At 43.4% G+C, this 27,139-nt stretch overlaps 1 protein-coding gene across 7 annotated transcripts in view; it reads left to right on the top strand.

The window, feature by feature from the left end:
• The window catches only part of LOC123035809 (WD repeat containing planar cell polarity effector), a 234,238-nt gene that overhangs the window by 58,843 nt on the left and 148,256 nt on the right, over nucleotides 1-27,139 (top strand). For all 7 annotated transcript variants that reach the window (XM_044454420.1, XM_044454416.1, XM_044454417.1 and 4 more), the window contains 3 exons: nucleotides 399-469; nucleotides 715-774; nucleotides 15,500-15,614. In XM_044454420.1, the coding sequence (XP_044310355.1) occupies nucleotides 399-469; nucleotides 715-774; nucleotides 15,500-15,614 (246 nt within the window). The remainder of the gene's footprint in view (nucleotides 1-398; nucleotides 470-714; nucleotides 775-15,499; nucleotides 15,615-27,139) is intronic.

Here is a 27,139-nt window from a genome sequence, read left to right as displayed (position 1 = left end):
TTCCCTGCCCCGCTCCAGTGTCCCCAGAAGCCCTTCTCCAAGGTCACTGTTAGTTCCTCAGAAAAGCAATCAGCTTGGTTGTAGGGGAGGGCAGGATCTGAGTGTGGTTGAGGCAATTTTCTGATCTTACAACTGGAAAGGACACTGTCTGGTAGCCATAGGATTGTGCTGTGAGTGAGAACTAACCTACTTTAAGGAAGACAGTCTGGATTATAAATAAGTGTGAAGGATAATATTTATAATGTATTGGAACAACACAGTTCAGGATCATGTTCATCCTTGGATGTTTCATTGTTTTAAATATTTGTTTTATATTAAAAATACTAATTGAAGTAAATTCTAATGTTGGTTACAGTTACTTAGCATTTATATGCTTCCCATGTTTTTTTATTTGCTAGCTCGAGATTATCCTTGGGTACTTAAGAACAAACGTCCAGAAAAGCTGCGTGACACACTTAAGGAGTTGGAGGTATTTTTCAGAAAATTTCAGGCATAGTAACAATTAATCCAGGTTTTCAGATCTCTTTCAACAGCTTTAATTTTCATCAAAGTTCATTGCTTCTGGTGGTAAATATGCTTTTGTATGGTGGACTATCCAAAACAGTTGCATCTTTGTTTAGATTGTCAGACAGTTTCTCCTTGAAAATCAGAAGCACTTTAGCTGTAAGTGAAATGTGTACAGCTATTTACACACTGTTTTCTGTTGTATTCTAGGAACTCATGCAAAACAGTCAGTGTGTGTTGAGCAGATGGAAGAACAAATATGTCTGTCAGGTAAATGTTTTGACATGCTCTTGCAGTGTTCAGTGATCAGAGCTGAACAATTGTTCAATGATTGATGTAGAGGGACGAAGTTAACTGGTAGGGAAACATGCAGCTGGAGTGGTTCTGTAAGATCATTTTTTAATGCCATGTTTATTTTAGCAAGAAAAACATGCAAGACCCTGCTAAAATCTTTCTTGGTAGAAACAGCTATATTCAAACAGGAAGACAATTGTGTAGAAGCATTGTATTTTCATTTAAACTGTTCAGAATATTGGGGTTGCATTTCTATGCACACCTAACTGGAAGTAACTTCAATTGAACTCAGTGGTGCTTACCTTTGAGTAGACATGCCTAGGATAGCCTATGAAAACACTTGCTTACAAATGTACATCATGGTGACAGAAACTGTACACTAATTACCCAACTAGATTAATTGTCAAGTGAAGTAAACTGCAGAGAGGCCATTGTAGGCATGCATCTGTATTCTGTATCTACATAAATATCCATATAATGTATAAAGAAAGCATCTGCTTGCATCCTTGTTAGCAGCATCGAAAGTGTGAACAGGTTGGCATCTTACAGTGTGTGATTCAGCATTCTAATCAACAGCTTTTTCTTGAATTATGTTTCATGTATTTGACTCATTAAAAGTTATTTCTAGCTTTTTATCCTTGATGTTGAACAGGAATATCCTGAAGTGTACCACAGCTTTACAAAGTGCCAGGGACTTTGAAGAATATTATTAATATTTACCCTAAATTTCTACAAGCAGCAAGTGCAAGCCCTATTGTAAATGAATCAAATTCTCCATAGCTGTACATTTTGAAATGAACATTTCTCTACTGAACTCTGATAATATTTAGTCTTACCTTTCAACATGAATTCTTTTAGTTGGAAAAGTACAAGTCAACAATAAGATGATACTGTTTCACAATCACTAAGCTACAGTCCTATGCATATTTACTATGAGTAAACCCCACTGAACACAGTGAGACATACTTCTGAATAAACATGTGCAGGATTATACTGTTAAGAGTTTAAAATACTCCTGAACAAGATACAGAGTTTGTTGTAGGAAGGGAACCTGAAGGGCTAAGGCTGTAATCCCTACACTCATCTGGTAGTATGCCCCATCACACTCACTAAAACTTACTGCCTGAGTAGGCATTTCTAGCAATGCTGTGTATCAGATAGTTAAGAGATCAGGTTTTAGAACTAAGTGACAAATTAAACACACTCTCTTAAATTATTCAGATGCGAAGTGGACTAATGACTAAAACTGACCCTCCTTATTGGTTAATTAAAAAGAAGACAACTTTTAAGAATGAAAAGAGGATATTTCGAATGACAGTACACTGAGCCTAACTTCTGTCAAAGAAAATTGTTAGAATGATGGACCTACAATTATTAAACAAAAAAAAAATTAAAATTAGTTGAACACCTCATGCATATAGAAGTGAGCCATTTGATGTTCTGAGAAGCTTCTGACAAGAACCAGTCAACAAAACCTACTAAGCTAACAAGTAGTTATAGCATAGGGCATGGGTCCTCAAACTGCGGCCTGGGGGCGGATCTGGCCCGCCATGGCCATTTATCCAGCCCGCTTCAGGGGTTTGCCATGTGTGCCCACTGCCACCCGCCTCGCGCCCCCCCCCCCATGTGGGGAGGCAGCAGCTTGCTTGCGAAGAGATCGTTTTGGACTAGCTCAGAGAAAACGATGGCCAAGCGAGGAAGCCACTGCATTGCACGCCCGCCACTGTATTGAGGCACATACCCGCCCCCACCTTGCCTCACTTCGCCTCACCTGCATGCCCCACCAGCACCACCTTTCCGGTCCGTGCCCAGCACAGGCACCTTTCAACTGGCCCTCTGGTGGAAAAGTTTGAGGATCCCTCCCATAGGGGGATGTGTCTTTTTATGGACTTGTAACTGACTGAAGATCTGAAAAGGAATAAATGGACAGAGGAAAATAAGCAGTTTCCCTTGAGACCATTGCTATTTAACCTGACTGTTAAAAACATGCTACTTTGCTCGCCCGCCCCTTGAGATCAGCAGGAGAGGCCCTTCTCCGGGAACCCTCCGTGAAGGATATTAGGAGGGTAAGTACTCGGAGGAGGGCCTTCTCTGCAGTGGCGCCCCACCTATGGAATGCGCTCCCCAGAGAGGTCCGCCTGGCGCCATCGTTATTTTTCGGCGCCAGGCGAAGACCTTTTTATTCAAATGCTATTTTAATTGTTGATATTATTTATTTATTTTATTTTTCGGGCCAGGTTGACTCATATTCTTTTATACTGCTCTTATTTATTTATTATTGTGAGCCACCCTGAGGCTTCTGCGAATGGGGCAGCATAGAAGCCTTCCAAACAAACAAACAAACAAACGTTTTGAACACCACCAACTTATTTAAAACCCTGGTTGGGATTCTGGGATGTGCCACATTCTGCTGAGGTTCTTAATGAGGAGAGAGATCCATAAAAGAGGGAGAAGGAAGGCTAAGAGGCCCATCAGAACTTCACAACCTTGCTGTGAAGTTAAATAACTTGTTTTATTGTCAGCTTAACAAGATTCTTATTAAAAATGTTCCTTCAAAGAGTAGCCATAGCCCAGTTGTAGGTGCTGTGCTACAAACCCTTGATCCCAAAGAGTGCCAAAGGGATACTGGAAATTTTTTTTTTTTCTAATGCCTCATCTGGGACTGAGGTCATAGATTGACAATGTGACAAAATGTTGAAGGCTAGAGAGAGCGAAAATGATAACAGTACTTGGATCATCCAGTTCTACCCCGTACACACCATTGTGGGAGATGACTATGCACATAAAATTACAAGACACTAACATGTTAAACTTTGGAGAGATTAAGGCATACAGAGGTTTTGAGTATTTCTTGTGTGGTGAACAAGTCCCACTGAACTAGATAGCATTTGGCTGCTTCAGCTTTTAGTACCTAGTTGAAGTGCTCTGGTTTGAACATGCATATAACCATAAAGAATTCAATATATGCAATTTATTTCACAAGTGCCAGTTAACAAAATTAAACATGTACTTTCCAGGTATCCCGAATGTCAACATTTTTACTTTGGTATTTATATATTCATTTTCTTGCATACAAATTTACTTATGTTTGCGTAGTTAGGACTTGCTTATCAAGTAATATGCACAACCATTTGTGCTGATGTGGCTGTCAAATTGAGCAGTAGGACGAGTATGAACAAGTGATATTTTGGCTATGCAATTTATGTATTAACAAATGACATCAATGATGAAATCAAGACAATTCAGTAGAATCAATTTCAGTGTGTGCCACCAATAGGTAATTCTAATGTTACTAATGGTATTTTATCTAATAGTATTTTAGCTTGTAACCGTACCATACTTTACCCTGGACAATTTCCTTTATTTCATTTTGGTGAGGGCTTGTTCAAGAGGTAGCACTCAAGGGATTGCATTTATAGAATGTAAATACATTTCCATCCAATATTATGAAATAAATGCAAATAGAAAGGACTGAGAAAGTCTAACAATAAAGGCAGTGTGGTTTGAAGGGGATGAATAAGATACTAAAGGGAATGGATAAAAACTTGGTGAACCTGCTTGGATCAGAATTTCTTTACAGTTGTTCTGTTCTTATTTGCATGTGTCTTGTGTTTCCTTGATGGTGTAAACAGAATATTTTAAAAAATTTTGAGGCTATTTCTTTGGTTAAGATAATGTTCATGCTACCTACAGTTTTACTTGCACAAAAATATTCTTGTAATTCTACTTGTCCTTCATGTAGATGGATCTAAAATTGAACCCCTTTGTTAAACTAGCAATTGCTAAAACTATTTTAGTACATCATTCTGTTTTTATTTGAATTCATTTCTCCCTCCCTCCCTCCCTCCCTTCTTCAGTATTTGACTTCTAGGCACCATGTTAGTGTGACTTGTTAATACAATAAAGGATGTTAAGGAGAAACATGTTTAGCAGAAAAAAGGCCTACAACCTCCTGCCTACAACCCTAATACCAACCCCATGGTGGTAGGGGTGTGCTGGAAATTGCAGGGCATGATTTCTGTCTAAACCTGTGTAGGTTTGTGCTCTAAATGTTGTTTATGTTTAACTCCATTAATAGCTATCACCTGCCATCACATCTATGCACACTTTAAAGTCTTCTTTTCTGTGACTTAACAGATTAACAGTGAGATCCTACTCTTATTCCTATTGGGAGCCATTCTAGACAGTGTTGTGTGTAAAAGCAAGGCCCACAGCAACAGTGACCAGTTGTTCTTGTGTGGGGCTTCCATTTCCTTCTTTCATTCTGAATTCCTATACTTCTCAGGCTGCCAGACAGAATTGAAACAGATGCAGTAGTACCTTGCATGGATATGCAGTTTTCTAAGGAACAGGTTTCAGGCATCAACCCCACAATGTAGAATTTTTATATTCTTGTGGTTGTTATCAGAACTCAGTTCACTACTAATTCTGTTCAGAAAAGCTGAAACTGTTTCAACTGCCTTACTGTACTCATAATGGTTGCTGGAGAACATCTCCTCCAATTCTTGCTTGTCTCAGATGTCTTCTGGATGGAGCATAGAAAGGATTGGGCATTGTAGACTGATAGCATAAAGGTCTGTTTCTTCTCCCATAGACTTGCTACTGGATCAAGCACCAAGTTGCACAGGAGAGCAGATTGATGTCCTCTGCATTCTTCCTTTCTGTTGCTGCTTGCATGATGAATCAATTGATGTTACTGCCATGAGGTGTGGTGGTGCTGCTGGTGGTGATGGGCAAATGGATAACTAGAAAATGTCTGGAAAATGATCAGATGATTCCAGCAATCAAACCAGTGTTCATGAAGAAGCTGTGTCTGATGGCATGAGCACACTGTACAGTTATCTAAATAAGACTGTTAGTGCATGTGTTGATTGCTCTGATTGGCTGATTAATTAACTCGTTTCAAGTGCATGCATGTGTAATTCTTTGATGTTCTTTCTCCAGGGAGTCCATAGCCATGACTCAAACTTGGGTCTTTTCAGTGCTGGGCCGGTGTTTTTTCTTTCAATGATGACTCCCCATCAGATCATTCCAGTATTGGGCATGGCTGGAATTCTTTGATGTGATGTATAGGGCTAGGGAGCATCTCTTGGGCAGCCCCTAGGATACTACTACCTTCTGTGATTTTGGAGCATACTGTACCCCAATTTTTTAAAGTAAGTTTTATTATTATTTTTCTACCAACTAACAAAAAGAAACTAAAAAACATCAATCATCAGAGACATCAGACCTACTGGATCAGCCCCCCACACTTTTTTTTTTATAGCAATCCGTAAACATATTTAAATCTATGCATAGTCCCATTTCTCTAGCCAATAATAAAAAGAGTTCCAGGTTTGACAGCAGTATGTATCCTCTTGCTCCTTCAGAGACAAAGTCAATCTGTCCATTTCTGCACAGTCCAAGATCTTTTTTAAGATCACTTTGTCGATAGGTGGTTCTTCACTCCTCCAATGTTGGGCAAACTGTACCCCAAATTTTGTTAGTTTTACATATTTCCGGAGGAGGATCATCTTGGTTATAGATAACCATTGTAGTGTATTCTATCAGCAATCAACCATCCTTCAATAGCACATTATGAAAGCAAGCTAAGAGTAGGCAAATACTTGCCATCATAATATGCTTCCTTTCCTGTCAATGTTTCTCATCACTGTCCTTGCAAAACAGTTGCTTTTCTCAGTACTTACACCTTTCTGTTGCTCAAGTTTCTAAATTTAAGATTCATGGCTGGTGGTGATTAGAATGGCATTCCTTCTTTCCCAGAGTTATCCTTATTCCTCTGTAAAAAGAGTTGTTTGAAGTCTGTTTCAGAATGTGAATGCTTGATCTGCAAGGAGATTCAAGGTCCTCTGTGAGGAGAATCCTGGATCGTCTGGCAGAAGGCATCTGTTTTTGGACAGGAGAGACAGGGTTAGGCATTGTGGTTGAGCTTTGTATTTTTTAAGTGTTACCAAATGACATCCTGATGACTTCTGTGCATGGGAGTATCATTGAATTGTAATGCTGCATTGGAATAAATGAGTGATACTAGAGTTGGCAGGTACATTGTAGGAATGTGTCCATTTTCCTATATTGTCTCTTGTTTCAGGTAGTATTTTTTCAGTTGTGTTGCTAAGGATGCATAGAAGTGCAACTACACAATGAAGACCTGACACCATCACTGCTGTGGTTTAGCAGCTGCTGGCTTTGGAAGGCCAGAGGATCAGCTTTCTAAGCATTTAGCATATCATAGGAAAAGTATTGCATTGCTGAGTTTAAAATACTCTTTTTTGAGCATTTCTGGCTTCTTGGGATGTTGTCAATGATTTTAATAAATGTTTCTGCTGTTTTTTTCTTGCTTCCTGATGCTTCATGAGGTTGCAATGGAAGTATTTAGTTATTTTTTGGCACCTTGTGGCAGGGAATGATACTCTGTGGTACTTTGATAGGGAGGGATCAGTTTTGGGGAAATAGATGGATGATACAGTTCACAATGTGGACTGTCTTTTTTTTAATGTATGTGTTGTTTTTTCTTTATATCATCTGCAAAGTAGTCTATATAACTTCTTGGGAGTTTTGTAGTGATTCAAAAACTTTTTCATTTATATTTTAAGGACAATTATAAACACTAGCCAAACTCTGCGGAGCTATAAACTCACATTATCAATTTGGGAATATATTGTGATTTTATCTAATCCAACTGCGACATAAGGATAAATTGAAGTTTTGAAAGGTTGCAGTACAAACTGGAAGCGTGTGACTGTGTCTAACGTTTTTACTAGGACAAAACCTTAAAGGACATCTGCTGTAACTGGTAGAGCTTTCATAACCTTCCAGAAGATTATCCAAATATATATTTACCACATTAACAACAAAAATGGCAGAGGTTGCTCTGATTTAGTTTACATTTTATAAATAGTACTTGAACTGCATTTACAAGGATCTAAACAGCAGATTTATATTTTGTTTGATTATTTTAGAGCCTCTAAACTGCCATAGGATGTTTCAGATGCCCACGTTAGAAAAGGGGTTCAAAGAGTGATGTTCATATGGATCAGCCTTCTTGGGCGGGGTAAGTGTGGAGGAAAAGATCACCTCTACACTCCTTCTACCCTGCATAGGATGTCTGTAATCCTCCAACTTTGGAGGCTTGCACATGTCTCCACTGGATTGTGTCCTTAGTTATATGGAAACAGCCTTATAATGCTATCATGCTCATTCACTTACTATTAAAAGATTTACATATTGAAAACTGAGGGTGAAAAGAGTTTAGATCTGCGGTTGAGAAGGCCTTTACACTTTTTTTCTCCTTGTTGCTACTTGAGATTTCCTACTGGTCGCTTTTCTGATACAGTTGATTCTACTTAATTTTGATATCATTTGACTATGAGAATCTTCAGCTGTTCAGTGGAGTCTCCCTCAACAGCTGTTTTGTTCCACAAAAAGCTGCTTAATTAACCTGTCTTTCAGTTGCTTAAGTGAGGCCGTTGCTTCAACTTGCCTGCATAGCAATCTGGTGTTGTTTTTTTTAATAAGTGTGTGCTTTTTTGGTAAGTTTGTAATGTAATAGTCAAAATTTGGTATATGTCACCAGGCCATTTTCTTTTCTGTATATGTGTATGCAGTCCAGCTATACATATACATAGCATAGCTGGACTGCATACACCTATTTTCAATAAAACCAGGAAGATGTAAAACGGACTGCTATGAAGTATGATGCTTAAAAATTGAGATTCCTCTGTTAAAGTTGAGATGCATATTGAAGTGCTGAGTCAGGTGAACATTCTATGGCTGAAACCTTTTTCAAAGGAGAAAATGAAAAATATGTACATATATCTTGGAAATAAAGATAGTAGAATGAACACTGTTGTATATGTTAGGATATTTATTCTTTATTCCATGTTCAAATGTAAGCTTAACTCCACTTTCATTTTCAGAAGGCAAGGAGTGATGCAGAATGTACTGTAAGCAAACCTCTCCTTTAAGCACTATTACAGTAAAACTTCATATGTTTATGATATATTTCTTCATTTTGAATTCAAATACAAGCTCAGTTCCCACACCTATTCCTTTCTGCAATATTGCAAAAATACATTGTAATAAGATACCCTCCTACACCTTTTCCTAATATGTGTTCATTAACTATGCAAAAGGGGCTAGTGCTAGTGAAGACAACTACTGCATTTCAGTAAATTACTCTCAGGTTCAAAGTAGATTATGACTATGATTATAACAGACTAGACTAGACTATTTACATTGCATTTATAAGATCCCTCTTGTGAGGAACTCAAGGTGGCTTATACACCATTTCATCTTCACAACAACCTTGTCTGGTAGGTTGGACTGAGAGTTTGTGACTGGTCTAGAACACCCAGGTAGCCAGTTGGGGACTAGAACCCAAATCTCCCAGGTCTCCAGTAAAACACTCTAACCACCACACCGTAATGGCTCTCTTGTGTCTTTAGTTGCCTCTTTAATCTTTGCAAATGATAAAAAGGAAAAAAATAAATAATATGTGTATGGGAAAGGGGGTGAGTCTGGACTGAGGGACAAAGGAATGGGGTTTTTCACCTTTGCCCTGTCATGGTTCTGATTGGAATAAGGCCCCCACCATATAGCTGTTTGCAGTTGGAGGAAAACCAAAGTTCCTGTATGCGAAAACCTCCTTATTTCAAAAATTGGAGAATACAGTGGTAGTTTGCCTCCCTGTCTCTCTCCATATATATAATGGTGATTTACAGTCTAGATAGACAATAAACAAAAATGATCATAAAGTATAAAGCTATTAAAAGCAGCATTGAAACTGTCAGCAGAATGCTGAAAATATATCAGCATTTAATAGGCTTGAGAAAATATGGAGATCTTCACCTGGCTACTAAAACTAAGGAATGTAAGTGCCATGCTGAAAAGAGAATTCCACAAGTGGAGTATCACAACAAGAGGGCATTACTTCTGGTTATCAACCATCCCACCTGGAGAGCCTCTGAAGGTAGTCTTAGTGTACAGGCAGACTCGTGTGAGAATATGTGATCCTTCATGTACCACAGTCCCTAGCCATGTAGATGAACACAATTGCTAGTGCCTACATTTTCAAGTAACATTTATTTCCAAATAGTTTTCAAAGGCTGCCCCAAGTACCACTCATTGTAGGAATATATCCTGGAGGTTACCAGAACATGTCACAGCTGGTGCATCAGCCTCTACCAATAAAAGGTTTTCTGTGCCACTGAAAAAATTTTGTGCTCTAGCAACAAAGTGCTTCTAGACTGAAAGACTGCATTCCCATCCAAAATAAGTTGACCACCTCCACCTTGAACAGATTATCTACCAAGAACACCTCTGTCTGTCCGTTGACTCTCATCTAGTCTAATTTCAAGCAAAAATTTAGCACTTCCACTGTCTCACCTTCATTCAGAATAGGAGAGGTAAAACTCCACATATAGATGACATCCATCTTCCATCTTTTCTCATTTTTTTCATACATCTTTGTTTTTTGTTCATTGGTTTGTTTACTGTGGTAATAACAGAAGTAAGTACTCCAAAATGGAGCCAGGAGAAGCAGGGTGGAAGTTAATTTTTCCTCTTTCTGAAGTAGCTGGAAATCAGGTAAAGGTTGAAAAACCATGAGAGGTGTCAGTTCAACACTGACACTGTCATTTCAGATGAAGAAGATTACATTACTGAATGGGAGATACTATTCCTGCTTTGTTGTACCTACTTTTGTCAGTTCCCCCTTTTCAAAACTTTTTGCTTAACTTAGTAACAACCCTACCAGCAGTGTACAAGTCAGCCTATATGCAGCCTCTTCTTGCCACTTTCCATGTCTGCTATCTACTCCACTTAGCTGCTCCCTTTCACAGCTGAAACATGCTAGGAAATTGATCAAGCAAAACTACACCGATCAGGCAGCTGTAGATGCATACTTGTGAAAAACTGACACTAACAACAAATTCTGAATACATTTACACAATTTGGGGGCATTTTTTCATTTAAAGGATGGCTTAGCAGGTACAATATTTACACCCAAGTGGAAAAGCTGTCACTTTTCCACTTGGGTGCAGCAAAGGATTTGTGCTGCTCATGCAAACCACAATAAAATTGCTTTCAGGTTCATATGATACAACAACCCATTGTGAATTGAACAACTCCTAGAACATGGGTCCTCAAACTACGGCCCGCGGGCTGGATATGGCCCCTTGAGGTCATTTACCTGGCCTATCCGGTTCAACGATTTCTGAACAAGTCTGAAAAGTCTGAGCTGGCATAGGCATTCTCTGAAACTTTCAGTTTCGGAGACTAGCAGAGAGCCAGCACATGCTCCAAATTGTAGCAGCTCCCTTCAACTGCATGTGCGCAAGGTCTTCCCCCCTATTGCACGCATGTGTTGGCTCTGAATACAGAGTGGGAATATGGAGCAGGAATACAGAAGAGTGGAGGGTGGTGGGAAGAGAGAGAGAGACGACACTATTTTTAACTATGTGAGCCATGTCCCTGCGCTGTGGGCCAAGCCGCGGCTGCTTCACCAAGCCTGGGGGTAGACAGGCTGAGGCAGAGCAGGGTCGCGGCTCCTGTGCCTTCACCATGGCCTTCTCTGGGCAAGCTGCCGCCATTGAGCGGCTGCCATGCTTCCCCCCGTGGTGGGGAGATGCGGGAGGCATCCTGCTTGGCCAGCTGTGACTCCGTCCCTTGCCTAACCTCGCCTCAGAAAGCAGCCCTTACCTCTCTCCTTACAGCCCTCTCCCCACCAAGGAAGCCGCCCTGCGCTCTCCTCTGGACTCCCGCTCCCCCTCTTGGAGTCGAGTGCGTGCCTGCGATGGGACCTTCCTGTGGGTCAGAAGCAGGGCAGTGGCAAGGAGCTGAGAAGGTCTCGACCAAGGCAAGCGTGCCCTCGTGGCTCCCTCTCGTGTCGTGCTCTCCCTTTCCGTGGGCAGCGCAGTGTCATTTTGGGCTTCTGCTCCAGCCCAAGCAAGCAGAACAAACATTTTTTAATTTTTTAATTATTTTTAAATTTTTAATTAATTTTAATTTAAATTAATTTAATTTTAATTAATTTTAATGTGCAGTGTGCATAGGAATTCATATTTTTTCAAACTGTAGTCTGGCCCCCAACAGTCTGAGGGACAGCGAACTGGCCCCCTGTTTAAAAGTTTGAGGACACCTGTCCTAGAAAAAGCCATGGGTTGTCAGCATGGATTGTTATTAAAAAATAAGCCACCCACCAGAAAGCAGTATAGATTCAGAAATCGCAACAATTGATCATACCCAGTTACTCATGTTAGGTTACTCATGATGTCATGGAAACCCAGCCACTGTGTAAATGTGATTGTGCCAAGTGGTAGTCCTCCAGCATCGCCATCTGGTATTTGGCTTCAGGCTGCTTGTCATGGAAACCAAAGCAGTTACCAGGCCAGAACTGGGTCTGAAACCAAATGTAAAAGAATCAAGAATATCAGATGTAAGGTTACTCCTCAAGAGTATTGATCATACCATGAGCTAGATGAGAAAAAAAGAAACTCAAATTATGTCCTTTTCAAGATAATATTATTTATTTATTAATAAAACATGTTATTAATGTGGATTCGGGTTACTTTACTAAATGTAATGTTTATTACATTTAGTTTATTCAGGGCTTGCTATTAGGTAATAGGATTGCAGCTGTCCTGTGTGTAAAAGTGATTTGATGTATTTGTAAAAGCTATTACAGCTAGCTTTTCAAACCAATTTTGCAAAGCAATTTGCATTGCAGGAGACACACTGCCACTATCTCTCTCCCAGCTTAGGTCACTGTACAAAGCTGTGCCAATGCTAAAATCCAGTCTGAACCCAGACTGAAATGGATTTAGATAATCAGTCTCATCCAACAGCACCTGAACCTAGTTGGCATCCACCCACTCAAGAACTTTGCCCAGGAAAAGAATATTTGCTTTTGGCCAAAAGATCTAACGGATTGTGGAAGGATATTTTTTTCCAGGAGTGGTCATACTGCTGCCTCTTCTGAGGGGCATGGGACCACTCCCTCACGTAAACAGGCATTATCGCCTACATGGCCCAGCTAGTTCGCTCTTGTTGACTTTTGTAAACCAGGATGGGAAGGATTCAGCAAAGACGAAGTTGCACAAACTTGTCAATATCCTTGAGCTGTACCAGCTGAAACTTAATAAAACTGGATCAGCCTGTCCTCGCTTGATGCAACTGTTATAACTCAGGTTAAAGTCCTAGTAGATGCAAGATAATTTATCCTGGAAGTGCCCAACAAATATATAATAGCATGACTCAGAGGGATCTAAGATGTCTTTTTGGGTTAGATTGTATTAGGCCCTGAATGACCCTGAAAAGCTCAGCTGGGCAGCGAATAGAAGATTTAATAGAGGCAATAAGATGTTGTTTCTCTGCCACCTCCCCTGCCTCTAAATACGCCTGATTATAGGCACATAGAAGGATCCAATTGGATCTGCTAGGAGTTTTTCTTCATCTGTACTCAAGCTGTCTCTTGTATTGCTTCACTGTTCTCAGCCCTGGGATATACCACAGAGTGGCACAAGCTCCACAACAGAAAGGGTACTTAGGAATGATTGTGTCAGCTACCTAATAGTTGACCAGGGCTTTGACATGAGCACCAGCCATATCAATTAGAATTTCCCCCGGAAATTGTCTGGATCTATTAGCCTTTGGGAATGACCATCCTAATAGGTCTCCCACCGTTGCAGAAGGGGAAAGCTTCTGTTAGTCAAAATTTCAGTAGCTGGTGTTCTGACCATTACAAAGAGACTGAATCAAAGTTAATCACATGCAGAGCACCACCCTCATGTCCAACTGGGAAAAGCAAAACAGGTTTAGATTTTACTTTACTGCTTGTATTGGGTCAATGACATAATAGGACAGATCCTGGTTGCCATGGGAACCATGAAATCCTGAGCTGCCTCAGATGGGATTCATTTGGCATGTTGAAATTCCTAAAGTCAACAACCTGGGGGACCCTTACATCACCTCTGACACCATCTTTGTCAGCTCAGACAGGAAGAGTGATGGTTGCAAGATGGGCCAAACACGAGCAGAATCCATAGTCTGTCTTACTGGCCCAATGCAAAATGTAAAAACCTCTAGGCTAATATGTTTGGATGGACAGAGTGCCTGGGGAGAGAAAGTGAATTCTTACAGACTATGCTGACCTGCCCTCCCCAACCTCCAAGTCTGCCATGATGCTGAACCAAGTACCCTGTTGGTCGTACCTAGGAGAGACTAATTCCCCCGTGTTGGCTTACCCAGGTCCAGGTATACATGCCAGATCAACCACCATATCCACTATTAAACTGTGAATGAGAGAGGTCTTACTCTGCCCTAATCTAGCATTTCAAAGTGACATCCAATACAGCATCTGTGGGGGAGTCCCCAGAGAGAAGCCCACAATCATCTAAAAAGGATTTTTTTTAGAAATCCTATTTTAAATATATGTGCATGGATATATATTAAATGTGTACAACTTGTTAGCAGTCAATTACAGACTTCAACTAGAGCAAACCATGTATCTAAATAAGCATCCATTTGAAGTTAGTTTCAATGTACCACCCATTCATACATCTAAAGTATTGTAATTTCTTCAGTCCATTGTTTTATAGAAGCTGAGTATTTTTCTTTACAGTTTTGTAATATCACTTTTTAGCTGTCAAAGGGCCTCAGAAAATCTGTTTTCCCTTCTATTTGTTAATTCTCCTGAAGCAGGTCAATAATTTCAATGAATTAGCAAATATTACAGACTGCTCAATGCCAAATGCATATGTGTAATAGCACCCTCCCCAAAGAAGCAACTGCTAGACAAAAGTAAACATAAGTTAAGAAGAAAAATGAGTTGTATTGCACTACCAATTAGTTAACAATTCTAGCTGGATTAGATAACCCTTTATTAAAAAATGTTGCATTGTTTTATGGGCATGAAGCAAGATTCGTACGTACAACGGGGAGACATCAAAAAAATTAATTGATCAGGCATTTTATGGTAGTGCCCACAGCAGTTTATCAAATTCTCAAATGTGCCCACTGGTCCAAAATTGTTGGGGAGCCCTGGCTTAGCAAACACACAGAAAGGGATTGTTTTATATCTTCCTTTTAACATTCTGTTTTTACACAGCAGAACAAGGCAATTAAAGTCCTATCTGATAGCACTTTTGCAAATATGTATTGTGACATATAGGAAGTATACAAGTTAAATATGTGTTCCTTGTGTTGTGACTTCTCATTGCTATTTTCTTGGCTTTTTATCCTATTTACTTGTGGAATATGTTTTTATTAGCACCATGGTCAGCCCTTGAACAATTGAGTATTTTAATTGATGTTGTTAAACATGTTATTGAGTAGCTGCATCACATATACTTGAGTCGAGGTATCTTTTTTGCTTATCCATATTTTCGCAGGGCAGCAGCATAAGGAAGGATTTTCACCATGAATGACAACATCTGAAGTAACTATATGCCAAGCAAATTATGGGGAATTATATCCTGTAGTGAAGCATTTTATACATAGTTACAGTAGCTGTATTCAAGACACAGTATGATTTTGCTTTTCCCTTTCTCTCTAGTTTTTCTTACATTAAAAAGTCTTACAGTGCATATGACATAGTGTATCTAATGAATTTTGTCAACTATATGAAATACCAGGTGATAAACATATTATGAAATACTTCATTCTCTACTAATTATATATTTTTCCCTTGTTTATTTGGATTCAGCTACTCTTTCATTCAGGTGTACTGGTATCCCTAAGCCTTTCTGGGCCACAGCTGGAGCGAGTGGTGATTGACAGAACCCTGATGGGGAAGCTCATCTCCAACACTATCAGTGATGGTAATTATGCCCATGTGCAATTCAGTTGCCTCCACTTACAGTGGAACAAGAAGAATAGCATGTCAACAGGTAGACCAATTATTGCCACTGGGGACTTGAAAACACAACAAGTAATTGCATATAATGCCACAGTTACTACCCTCAGGACCCAAACCACTTTGGAAAAATATATTTAACATCAGTGTTTCTGTTCTTTTCAGCCATTATTTATTTTCTAAATCTTAGTTCCTTGTTTAATTTTCCCAAAGGTATTAATTTCTCCCCATTTGAGTGCTTTAGTCTGTAGTACTTACTAAAAACAAATAATGTATCCACAAAGAGTAGAAAAACTTGGTGCTGCTGGTTTCCAAGACCTCACTAATATTGCTAGTATCTTTGATTACAGTACAGTCAGCTTTGGTCATTTAAAATATATTCTGCCCTGTACTGTCAGCTGTGACCAGAAACAGCACTCCAAGATCTGAGGAACAGGACCATCCTGAGTCCTGCTGCCTAGGCTTACATACAGATTCCAGTATTGAAGTTGAAAACTTCTACATACAAAACATGGGCTCCATTAAAGAGCAATAGCCCTTTCCTATTTATGACCCATTGAGAAAATCTCAATGGATGCAGTTTTTTATTGCAGAGTATTTACACAAATTCCTGGAGGAGCTATTTATTGGAGAGCTAACAAAACCTCCATGTTCAAAGGTAGTGGACTACTGCATTCCAATTGTTTGACAAGAAACAGGAGAAGGCTACTTGATACATTCCCTACTTATGCCTTTCCTAAAAACACCTGCCTGGAAGCAAGTTCTGTGCTAGATAAACACTTTCCTGCTCCGTGCAGGACTATTCCTGTGATATATGGGAAACCATTTCTTTTTCATTAAATTCTACACCCTTGAAATTTAAGATTATATAACTGATTTGAGTGAATTTGCTGACTCAGAAGAGCAGAAGAACTTTAAGGTATGTTGTTGTTGTTACAAAGTTGTGTCCGACCCATCACGGGAATCTTAATTCCAACTGGTGATTCATTTTGCCCCGTCTTTCTCATGATGTGCTCTGCATATAAGTTAAATAGGCAGGGCAACAGTATACAGCCTTGCCAAACTCCTTTCTCAATTTTGAACCAATCAGTGGTTCCATGTCCAGTTCTCACTGTTGCTTCTTGACCCACATATAGGTTTCTCAAGAGACAAATAAGATGGCCTGAGACTCCCATCTCTCTAAGAACTTGCCACAATTTGTTGTGATCCACACAATCAAAGGCTTTAGCATAATCAATGAAGCAGAAGTAGATGTTTTTCTGAAACTCCCTAGCTTTCTCCATGATCCAGCGTATGTTGGCAATTTGATCTCTAGTTCCTCTCCCTCTTCAAAATCCTTCCTGTACTTCTGGTAGTTCTCGGTCCACATGCTGCTGGAGCCTAGCTTGTAGGATTTTGAGCATCACTTGGCTAGCATGTGAAATGAGTGCAATGGTACGGTAGTTTGAACATTCTTTGGCATTGCCCTTCCTTGGGATTGGAATGTAAACTGACCTCTTCCAATTCTGTGGCCACTGTTGAGTTTTCCAAGTTTGCTGGCATAGTGAGTGTAGCACTTTTACTGCATTGTCTTTTAGGAATTTGAACAGCTCAGCTGGAGTACTGTCACCTCCACTAGCTTTGTTGTTGCTCACACTTCCTAAGGCCCATTTGACTTCACATTGCAGGATGTCTGCCTCGAGGTCAGTGGCCACCCCATCGTGGTTATCAGGGATGTTAAGCTCTTTCTTGTATGGTTCTTCTGTGTAATCTTGCCACCTCTTCTTAATCTACTCTGCCTCTGTTAGGCTAAACATTCCATCTCTTTCAGTCTCTCCTCATAGAGCAGTGTTTATTCTTCGTGGTTTCTGTGTATCACACGTATGGGCTTTTCATGCATGCGTGGAGTGGATTTTCGGGAAGTTTCTAAAGCTGACTAATTAGTATTCGGTGGAAGCCTGGCTCCCATATGCAGCTAGTTTGAGGGTGGTGCTTTGGGTGAGACCTCAGTTCTTCTTCGACTGACATCGTAAGCGCATTGGGAAGTTCTCCAACTTACCTCGTGAGCTATACCTAAAAGCTTTTGCTGGTCAGGTTTCCTTTTCCAAATCGGGTTGTGTACAGAAATATAAAAATTTTGCCTCACATCACGAACTCTGCATTGGGTGATGATCATGAGTGCGGCCACCTTCCCTGCATTGGCACGATCGCGGTTGTGCTGAGGGGGGGAGATGGCCGCGTTTGTGCTTGGGGGAGATGGCCGTGATTGTGTCCGTGTTCCCTGCCCGAGCGTGCCTGTGCCCACACCCGTCTCCCCCCCACGTGCCCATACCCACCTCCTCCCCAGCGTGCCCGTGCCCGCCTCCCCCCCCCCCGCATGCCCGTGCCTGCCTCTCCCCCAGCACGCCCATGATCACGCCCACCCCGCCGCACGATCACTGGGGGGGGGGGAGATGGCTGCGATCTTTGTTCTTTGTCACTTTGCTTTAAATTTTTGTGAGTAAAAAAAATAGTTGCATTACGGATTAACCTTATTTACATCTACCCTTATGGGGAAATTTGACTTGGCTCACAACCAATTTGGGTCATGACTGGAGTCCTGGAATGGATTAAGTTCATGAGCCAAGGTACCACTGTACCTCACATAAGTGGCATAGATCTTCTGCCCAAGGTAGTGTCATATTTCCACTATATTTCCACATATTTCCACATGAACGAGCCAATCATCCTACCCTTTTTCTTCCAGAGTCCATCTACTCCTATAGACTGCATTGCATTCCCTAGATGTCAGAAGGGCTCTTGCCTTTTATAAATCAGGAACCCAATCCCTAAGACAGACTCAAAGGTTGTTCATCCTTTATGCTGAGCCACACAGAGGACACCCGATATCTCCTTAAAGGCTCTCTAGGTGTATCATCCATACCATTCATCTGGCCTATGACCTCTCTGGCCTTCGACTTTCTGGACCTGTCAAGGCTAGCTCAACTAGAGCCACATCCACCTCTACCGTACTCTATGCTGACCTCTGTATGGTGATCACATGGTCTAATCTGTCGACCTTTGTTAAACACTACTACTTCGATGTCAAGTCAAGAGAGGACTGCGCCTTTGGCAGATCCGTCCTCTCTGCTCTGTTGCACTGAGCAACACCACCCTCCTCCTTGAGGTAAACTCACCAGTTGCCCATATGTCATACACAGAGACCATGAAGAATAAAGATAGGTTTCCTTAACTGTAACTGTCGTTCTTCAAGTGGTCCTCTGTGTATCCACACTTATCCACCTGCCATCCCCTCTGGTGTCTCTCTGGGACACATGGGTTATTCTGCGTTATTCATACAGTGATGATGGTGGTCTCAACTTTGAACTGAGGTCCCTGCCCTCATGCTAGCTGCATATGGGGTCTGGGCTCCCATCAAATACTAATTAGTTAGCTTTAGAATCTTCCCAACAATCTGTTCCACGCATGTGTGAAGAGCTCATATGTGTGAATGCATAGATGACCACTCAACGACAGTTACAGGGAAGGAAACCTGTCTTTCTAGTCCCTGGATTGTCCTTGTTGCCCTCCTCTGAACCCTTTCCAGCTTGTCTGCATCTTTTTGAACTGTCATGCCTAGAACTGGATGCAGTACTCCAGATGAGGCCTAACCAGAGCTGACTAGAGTGGAACTTATATTTCATGTGATATGGAAATGATACTTCTGTTAATGTAACCCAAAATAGCATTCATCCTTGAGAAAGCCAACCTAGGCTTCTTCAACAGGGAGCTCCATGTGTTCAGAGCAGTCACCTAGAAGGTCTTACTGTAACAGCTCCAGTCAGTTGTCTGGTCACAGCATTCTAGACCAGGTGAAGTTCTTTGTTGTGGCCTCTGTGCAGTGCCTGTAGCTGGGAAGATTTAAAAGCTTAACGGTTTTGGTGGGAATTCCACACCCCTCCCCCCTATAGTATAAGACGGTGGAGTGCCCGCCATTTCCTCAGTCTTCTTGTGACTGCCCTTCACTGTGCCTCGAGCCTTTTGTCTCTCAGTTTTTAACTATATTGTGTATCTTGATCCCCTTTAAAACCACTGTTCTCTTAGTTTTCTTGTTAAGATTTCCAAGTTATTCATCCCTCCCCGTTAGAAGTTTTTTTTTCACATCCCCCCCTCCCCCCCCCCAAAAAAAAAGGTTTATTCTCTTCTTACCTTTTTCGGCTTCTCTATCTTTCTTTTTCAATCTCAGTGGCTCAGTGTGTGGCTTTCCGCAAGTGTTCTCAGTGCAGGTCCATGATCCATACAACCTGTGCCTTCTTTGCCTCGGAGGAGGTCATAGAACCGATAAATGCAGCCATTGCCAGGCCTTCACCAAGCAGGTGTGAAAAAACCAGGAAAACTGCCTGCGCAAGCTTCTCTGGGACCAGGCCTTGGTTCAATCTGATCCACTGCACAGCCCTCCTCTTCAGCTACCCCTCCGCCCCGCCCATCAGCTGATGGTGCTACGCTGCTGGAGGGCAAGCATTCCTCTAAATCGCCTCATAAACAAAAGATGAAGAGGAAGCACAACAGATCCGACAAGTCCTCAGGCCATAAGAAGCCTAAGAAGAACAAGGCAGACAAGATGGCTCACAAAGCCAAGAAGACCAGTCAGCCCCGGCACCGTGATTTGGGATCGTCTACCCCATTGGTCCTGATGGCTGCTTTGGTACCGACACCAACCGGACCAGCTCTCCAACTGGTGATGCAGGTCCCCGTGACAGGTCGCTCCTTACATCTTGACCTCGTCAGAACATCAGGAGGCTGCCATGCTGGGATCAATTTCCAACTGAGAGATCCGGGACTCTCCACAGATGGCTCCTCCGATGGCATGCTCACCCACACCGCAGCCTTCACCTGAGGCTTCCCCGAGGGCCCTGCCTCAGCAAGTGCAGTACCAGCAGCGTGCTTCTGTCTGTCCCTTTGGAGAATGGGTGCAAGCGCCACATGGATCTGCCCATCGTGACCCATGGGATGACTATGCACCTTATGGATATTATCCATTGGTACGCCAGTGTACACTGTCTCTGATCCCGAGGGATGCTCCATCGATGTCCACAGCAGCTCAGACCAGGCACCCTTCCTCGCCGGCCAACTCCTCCTCCAGTCCTCTGCTCCATTACGATTCCAAGTTGGAGGATTCAAATGTAGCGTCCACCTCACTGGATGCGGTGATCACCACACAAGGTCCCAGCTCACCCAAGGAGTCGTATTCGACATTTGGGGAACTGTTGGTGGGATTGGCTAGGTCACTGGAGATCGAAGCCCAGCACCACTTTAATCCCTGTTCTGATAAGTTCTATAACATCGTCAAGAGAGAACAATCCGTCGCTATCATTTTGCCACTCATCACAACGCTCCATCAGGCGATGATGGAACTGTGGAATTTCCCCAACTAGCCGCAGCCGAATTCACAGTGATACAAAACTATGTACCGAGTTCATGAACAGGACATTCCATTTCTCCTGTGTCACCCAAGGCCAAACTCGATCATCGTGGAGTCATCTCGGTCGCGAGTTGAGAGAACACACCACTCCTCATGACAAGGAAGGCAGAAGATTGACGTGATGGCCCGCCGTATTTACGCTGCCACAGGTCTTGGACTCCATATCTCCAATTATGAGGTGACGCTGGCTCGCTACCAGTATTTTCTCATGCAAAAACTGGAGAATATTACAGCATCGCTTCCGGAGCAGCAGAGGGACCTGGCTCGCATCTTCACCAAAGAGGCGATGCATGTGGCGATTCAACAGCTCTCTATGGCAAGGCATCATTTCGATTGCAATTCGAAGGCCCTCATTGGTGCTGTAGCCTTCTGTCGCCATGCCTGGCTCCAGATTTGCAACTTTCCAGATGAGTCAAAGTGCCACATGGAGAACATGCCCTTCAATGGCCTGGAGCTGTTCAACACAAGGACGGACCACAAGCTCAAACCATCCACAAATCAGGCGTGACAGCTCATTGTATGGAAGTCCCCAACCAATCCAGACATAAGTGGTCTTGGTCCTGTCCCTCCTCCTGGTATCAACCTTACACGCAGTTCTCTGGCCAGCAGCAGTTTCAACCTCATCAGCAGCGCCTAAAGCAACCACCTCAGCGCTATCAGCAGAGCCGTCGCTGTCCGGATTCTGATGGGTGTTGATGGGCTGAGCGAACCTTTTCTCCTCTCCTGAACCCACCCTCCCCTCTTCCTTTTGGGAATTGACTGCAATGTCGACTCCCCATTTGGGAGTCCATCACATCTGATCAGTGGGTTCTATCCATTGTGGAGCACAGATATAGAATTGAGTTTAATACCATACCCCCATTGGGACCGATCCGATATACGTCTCCGTCGTCAGTTCTCAAAGACGAAGTTCAGCAGCTTCTTTGTAAAGGAGCGATTCAACTACTCTCACGCTCCGAGGTGTTACACAGTTTCTACTCAAGATATTTTCTGAAACATGATGGTGGTTTTCAGCTGATTTTGGACTTATGTGGTGTCAACAAATTCATCAAAACTAAGAAATTCCGGATGACCACCCTTCAAAACATCCTTCCGTTGCTCAGGAGAGAGGATTGGTTCACTTCCTTGGACTTAAAGGATGCTTATTTCCATATTAGCATCCACCCGCCTCACAGGCAAGTACTTCAGTTTATGGTCGGTTCCGACCTGTTTGAATACAATGTTTTACCATTTGGACTGGTTACTGTTCCATGGGTCTTTACTAAATGCATGGCCCTGGTGTGTGCACACCTCTGGCTTCAGGGAATTCAAGTATACCCTTACCTTGACGACTGGTTGATTGTCTCCTTATCTAGAGAAGGCCTTCAATCATCGGTTTGAACAACATGCACTTGCTTAGATGATTTGGGACTGTGTATTAATTATGAAAAATCATGCCTTTTTCCTTCACAGATCATCAATTTCATCGAAGCCTGTCTCGATTCCATGATTGCGAGAGCCTTCCTTCCTCAAGGATGACAAGAGAATCTTCGTGCATCCATTCAGCAGATCCACATGGACAGAACTGTTCCAGCACTGTTGGTACAGAAGCTCCTCGGACATATGGTTTCCATGGTTCCTGTGTTCCATACTCCAGACTACAGATGAGGCCCCTCCAACTCTGGTTTAACGGCCTCTTCCAACCTCAACAAGCTTCACCTCACCGGCTTCTTCGTCTCCCGGCCTCCTTTCTCCAGACCCTGTCATGGTGGACTATACAAAGCAATCTGTCTGTCAGCATTTTGTTCCGCCCACCTCATCCAGCATGGACTCTGTTCACCGATGCCTCCCTCACCGGTTGGGGAACTCTGTGTGCTGGCCTTCGCACTCAGGGCACTTCGGACAATCACGAGGCTGCCAAACACATCAACTACCTAGGGCTGCTGGCAGTCTTCAAAGCCCTTTGTTCATTTGAGAATACTCTTTGGGGCCAAGTTATTCAAGTAGCCTCTGACAACATTGTGACTGTGTTTTATATCAACAAACAGGGCGAAACAAAGTCTGCTTCCCTGGCTCATCTAGCGATGAGACTGTGGGACTGGTGCATTCTGAGGGAAATCACCCTCCTCGCTGTTCACCTAGCTGGTACCGACAACAAGGAGTCAACGACTCACAAATGGGAATTGGATCATCAGGTCTGTCATCACCTTTTTCAGACCTGGGGCCCTCCGGACATAGACCTATTTGCCACTCACTTGAATATGGTCTGCAAAGCCTATTGCTCCTGAGCAGGCATCGGTCCGGGTTTGAGAGGGGATGCTCTAATGATCCCATTGACAAACACATTCTTTTATGCATTCCCCCCAATACCACTCATCATGAGAACTCTTGCCAAGATCACCTTCGATGAGGCTCGGGGAATTCTTGTTACTCCCTGGTGGCCTCGCCAGCCCTGGTTTCCTACCATTCTCCGTCTGTCTGGCAACACCTTTCAGCGACTGTCTCCCATACCTCATCTCATAACTCAACGGAACGGGATGGTATGCCCCCCAGACCTTCATTCGCTCAATCTAACAGCCTGACTCATTCGATAAATCACACTACTCCCTCAGTACCGACGGCCCTCTTGGTCCTGACACCGACCTGGCAGTGTCCGGACACAGCCGTTCATCCTCCCTTGATACCAATGAATGGTCCATCGGATTGGAGCGCCCTACATCCTGATATTCAATTCATTCTCCAGTCTGCATTAAGACCTACGACCCATCACTCGTATGCAGCTTTTCACCAAATATTCTGAACGTGACAAAGGGTCTCCCACTGGGTCCCAAAGACTCTTGAAATGGATTGTTCAGACCATTGAACTGGCTTATCAACTTTCTAAACTAGACTTACCTGTCATGTCCAGAGGCCATTCCATGAGGGCTGTTGCAGCTTCTGCTCCATGACATTTGCAAGGCAGCCACTTGGACTACCTCTTGCACATTGCCTTGATGTGCGTGCCAGATAGGATTGCTCCTTTGGTCATGCAGTTCTTTCTTCTGTTCTTCAGTGATGACACCACCCTGCCTCCGGGTCTGGTAAGCTTGCTAGTCACCCATATGTGTGATGCACAGAGGCCACGACGAAGAAATGCAGGTTGCTTACCTGTAACTGTAGTTCTTCGAGTGGCCATCTGTGCATTCACACAACCTACCCGCCAGACCCACTCGGTGTCGGTGACTGGGTTTCTACGGTATCGTGTTTTCGCTTGGTTATGGATCCGTAGAGTGTATCTTCATGTATATGTATGTACTTACTTTTACTGTCTTAAACACGTGTAATAATTTTCACTTCTGCTTGGAGGAGAATGATCAGTCTTCAGTAGACTGAGGAAATGGCAGGCACTCCGCCTTCTTATACTATGGGGGAAGGGTACAGAGTTCCCTCCAAAACCATGAAGCTTTTAAATCTTCCCGATTACAGGCACTGCACAGGCGCAGCACCCATATGTATGAATGCACAGATGGCCACTCGAATGACAGTTACAGGTAAGCAACCTGCCTTTTCTGAACAGTTTTCAAAGGCAGCCCAACGCTGAATGTGATACAGTAGTTAAAATGGGAGGTGACTAAGATTGGCATGAACAGACATCTCTAGGAACAAGCACAGTTGGTGTATTAGCCACAGTTGTACACATTCCTAGCTACTACTGAAATCTGAGCATCCAGGAATGAGCAAAAAATTATCCTGTGGAATTGGAGATAAGGTTTTTGTGTTTTTTTAACAGAGGTCTTAATCACAATCTCTTTCAGGCAAGATGCAGACACAGCGTCACCTCTAAAGATGCTTTTACTACTAACCTTACCCACTCAGTCCTCTTTCTACTTTTATAAGCCTGGCCAGGTAGAGCAGCCCACCTGCCTGTTCTACCTGCCTGCTTTCTCTGGGACCCTGCCTGCCAGCACCTGCTCAACTGCTCCTGCCATCACCACTGCAGGCTGCCCGCTGCCGCCTTTTCCATCTAGACTAACCTAGTTTGTGGCAGAAACTGGGCCAGTGCAGGCAGGACGTGGGCCGCTTCACCAGTGCGGCATGCAGACAGGTGGGGCTGCAGGTAGGAAGGACCTTCCTGCATGCTTTTTCCACCTGGCTGTTCCAACTGCATACTTTAACTGGGCCCCTGTCTGCCGGCCCTGCTCAGCTACTCTCACTGCTGCCACCATGGGCTACCCGCTGCCCCCTTTCCATCTAGACTGTCTCGGTCTGTGGCAGAGGTGGGTCTGTGGGCAGGAAGGCCCTCCCTGCAGGCTTTTAGCCGGACACCACACTTTCACGTTGCTGCTGCTGCACTGGGCTCTGGGAGCTGGAACTCACCTTGCCTGCCCCCCTTATTGAGCTGCAGCATGAGAGGAATTGGAACTGGAGCAGGGAGACTCCGTGCTCTCGCCAGTGACACCTGGCTGCTGGGGGCAGGACTTCTTTTTGGGACCTTTTCTTCCTCCCAGTGCCCATAAGGGACCTGGGAGGGCCTGCCTGTCTGCTGTCGGTCTGGTACCTGGTTGGGTGTAGAGTGCCAGGGACTGGGGTTTTTGTTTGTTTATTTTGGTGTGTTTGTGTTTGTGTTGGGTCATTTAGCACTGGCCTTTTTTGTAGGAGGTGAGTTTAGGGGAGCAGCAATTCAGGTGGTGATGGGTAGGGGTGTTATGGTGGTGGGGGGAGGGTGTGCCCACCTAGGAGAAGTGGGGACAGATGCCTAATATCTGTCCGCTCTTCTAGCCGTCCCCCCAGCCTAAGGATGGCAGGCAAACATATCAGTCTGCCCTCAGGACTCCTGGTGCTGTTAATTACTGCCAGGTCGGTTTGTAATAAAAGTGCCATCATTCATGATTTGATTGTGGAAGAGAAGGCCAACATGGTGTATGTTACCAAAACCTGGGTGTGAAAGGAGGGTGGGGTCCCTCTTTCGCAGTTATGCCCCCCGGGGTATTCAGTGCAGCACCAGTATCACCCAGAGACCTGGGGAGGGGGGTTGCCAATAATTTTAAAAGATTTAATCTCTCTTGCCAGGCTTCTTGTCCCCTCAGGTGAAGTTCTAGAGTGTTTGTACTGTGTGTTGGCTCTCAAGACAGATTGGGGATTCTGTTAATGTATCATCCACCCTTCTGTGCTTTATCAGTCTGATGGAGTTGGTCTCATGACAATTCTGATCAAACACATTTACAAGCTTATTATCAAGCCTATTCTGTGTCAATAAAGTGGGCAAAGAGTGACTTCTTTGCCGCCTCTATTGCTTCCTCACAGTGCTGTCCAGCTGAGTTATTTTGGGTGGTCCAGTGTCTCCTACAAGCTGGTTCGCCACATGAGACCCCGATGACCTTGATGCTTTGCTATGACGAATTTGCTCAGCACTTTGAGGGAAAAATCATTTGGATCTGTCAGGAGCTTGACTCTACTGTTTGTATACATCAGTGCCCAACTTGGTTGGTTGGAAGGTCTGTGGATAAGGTTTGGCCCTGGGTCAGGAGGCTTTCAACGCCTCATTGAGATAGGGAGTGGTCCTTGCCCCACTGAAAGAGGCAATGGCTAGGCGACTCCTAAAAAGACCAGGCCTGAATCCAGGGATACTGGATAACTACTGTCCCATCGCCAACCTTCCACTTTTGGGCAAAGTGTTGGAGTGGGTGGTAGCTTGGCAGCTTCAGGCACTCTTGGAGGACACAGATTATCTGGATCCATTTCAGTCAGGTTCTTTGGTATGGGATGGAGGCAGCCTTGGTTGCCCTGTACAATGACCTGTGCAGGGAGAGGGACAGGAGGAGTGTGACCCTCTTGGTTCTCCTTGACCTCTCAGTGGCTTTCGACACCATCAGCCCCGGTGTCCTTCTGGACAGGCTGGACAGGTTAGGAGTGGGAGGCACTGCTTTGTGGTGGTTCTGCTCCTACCTGGCTGACTGGGTCCAGAAGGTGGTGCTGGCGGACAGTTGCTCTACCCCATGGCAGTTGTATAATGGGTTTCCACAGGACTCTGTGCTATCCCCCATGCTGCGGGAGAGTCCCTTCTCCGGGAACCCTCCATGAAAGAAATTAGG

The sequence above is a fragment of the Varanus komodoensis genome, unplaced genomic scaffold (genome assembly GCF_004798865.1).
Source record: "Varanus komodoensis strain SLA01 unplaced genomic scaffold, ASM479886v1 scaffold7_3, whole genome shotgun sequence".
Taxonomy (NCBI): domain Eukaryota; kingdom Metazoa; phylum Chordata; class Lepidosauria; order Squamata; family Varanidae; genus Varanus; species Varanus komodoensis.
This window is presented reverse-complemented; position numbering and strand designations above follow the sequence as displayed.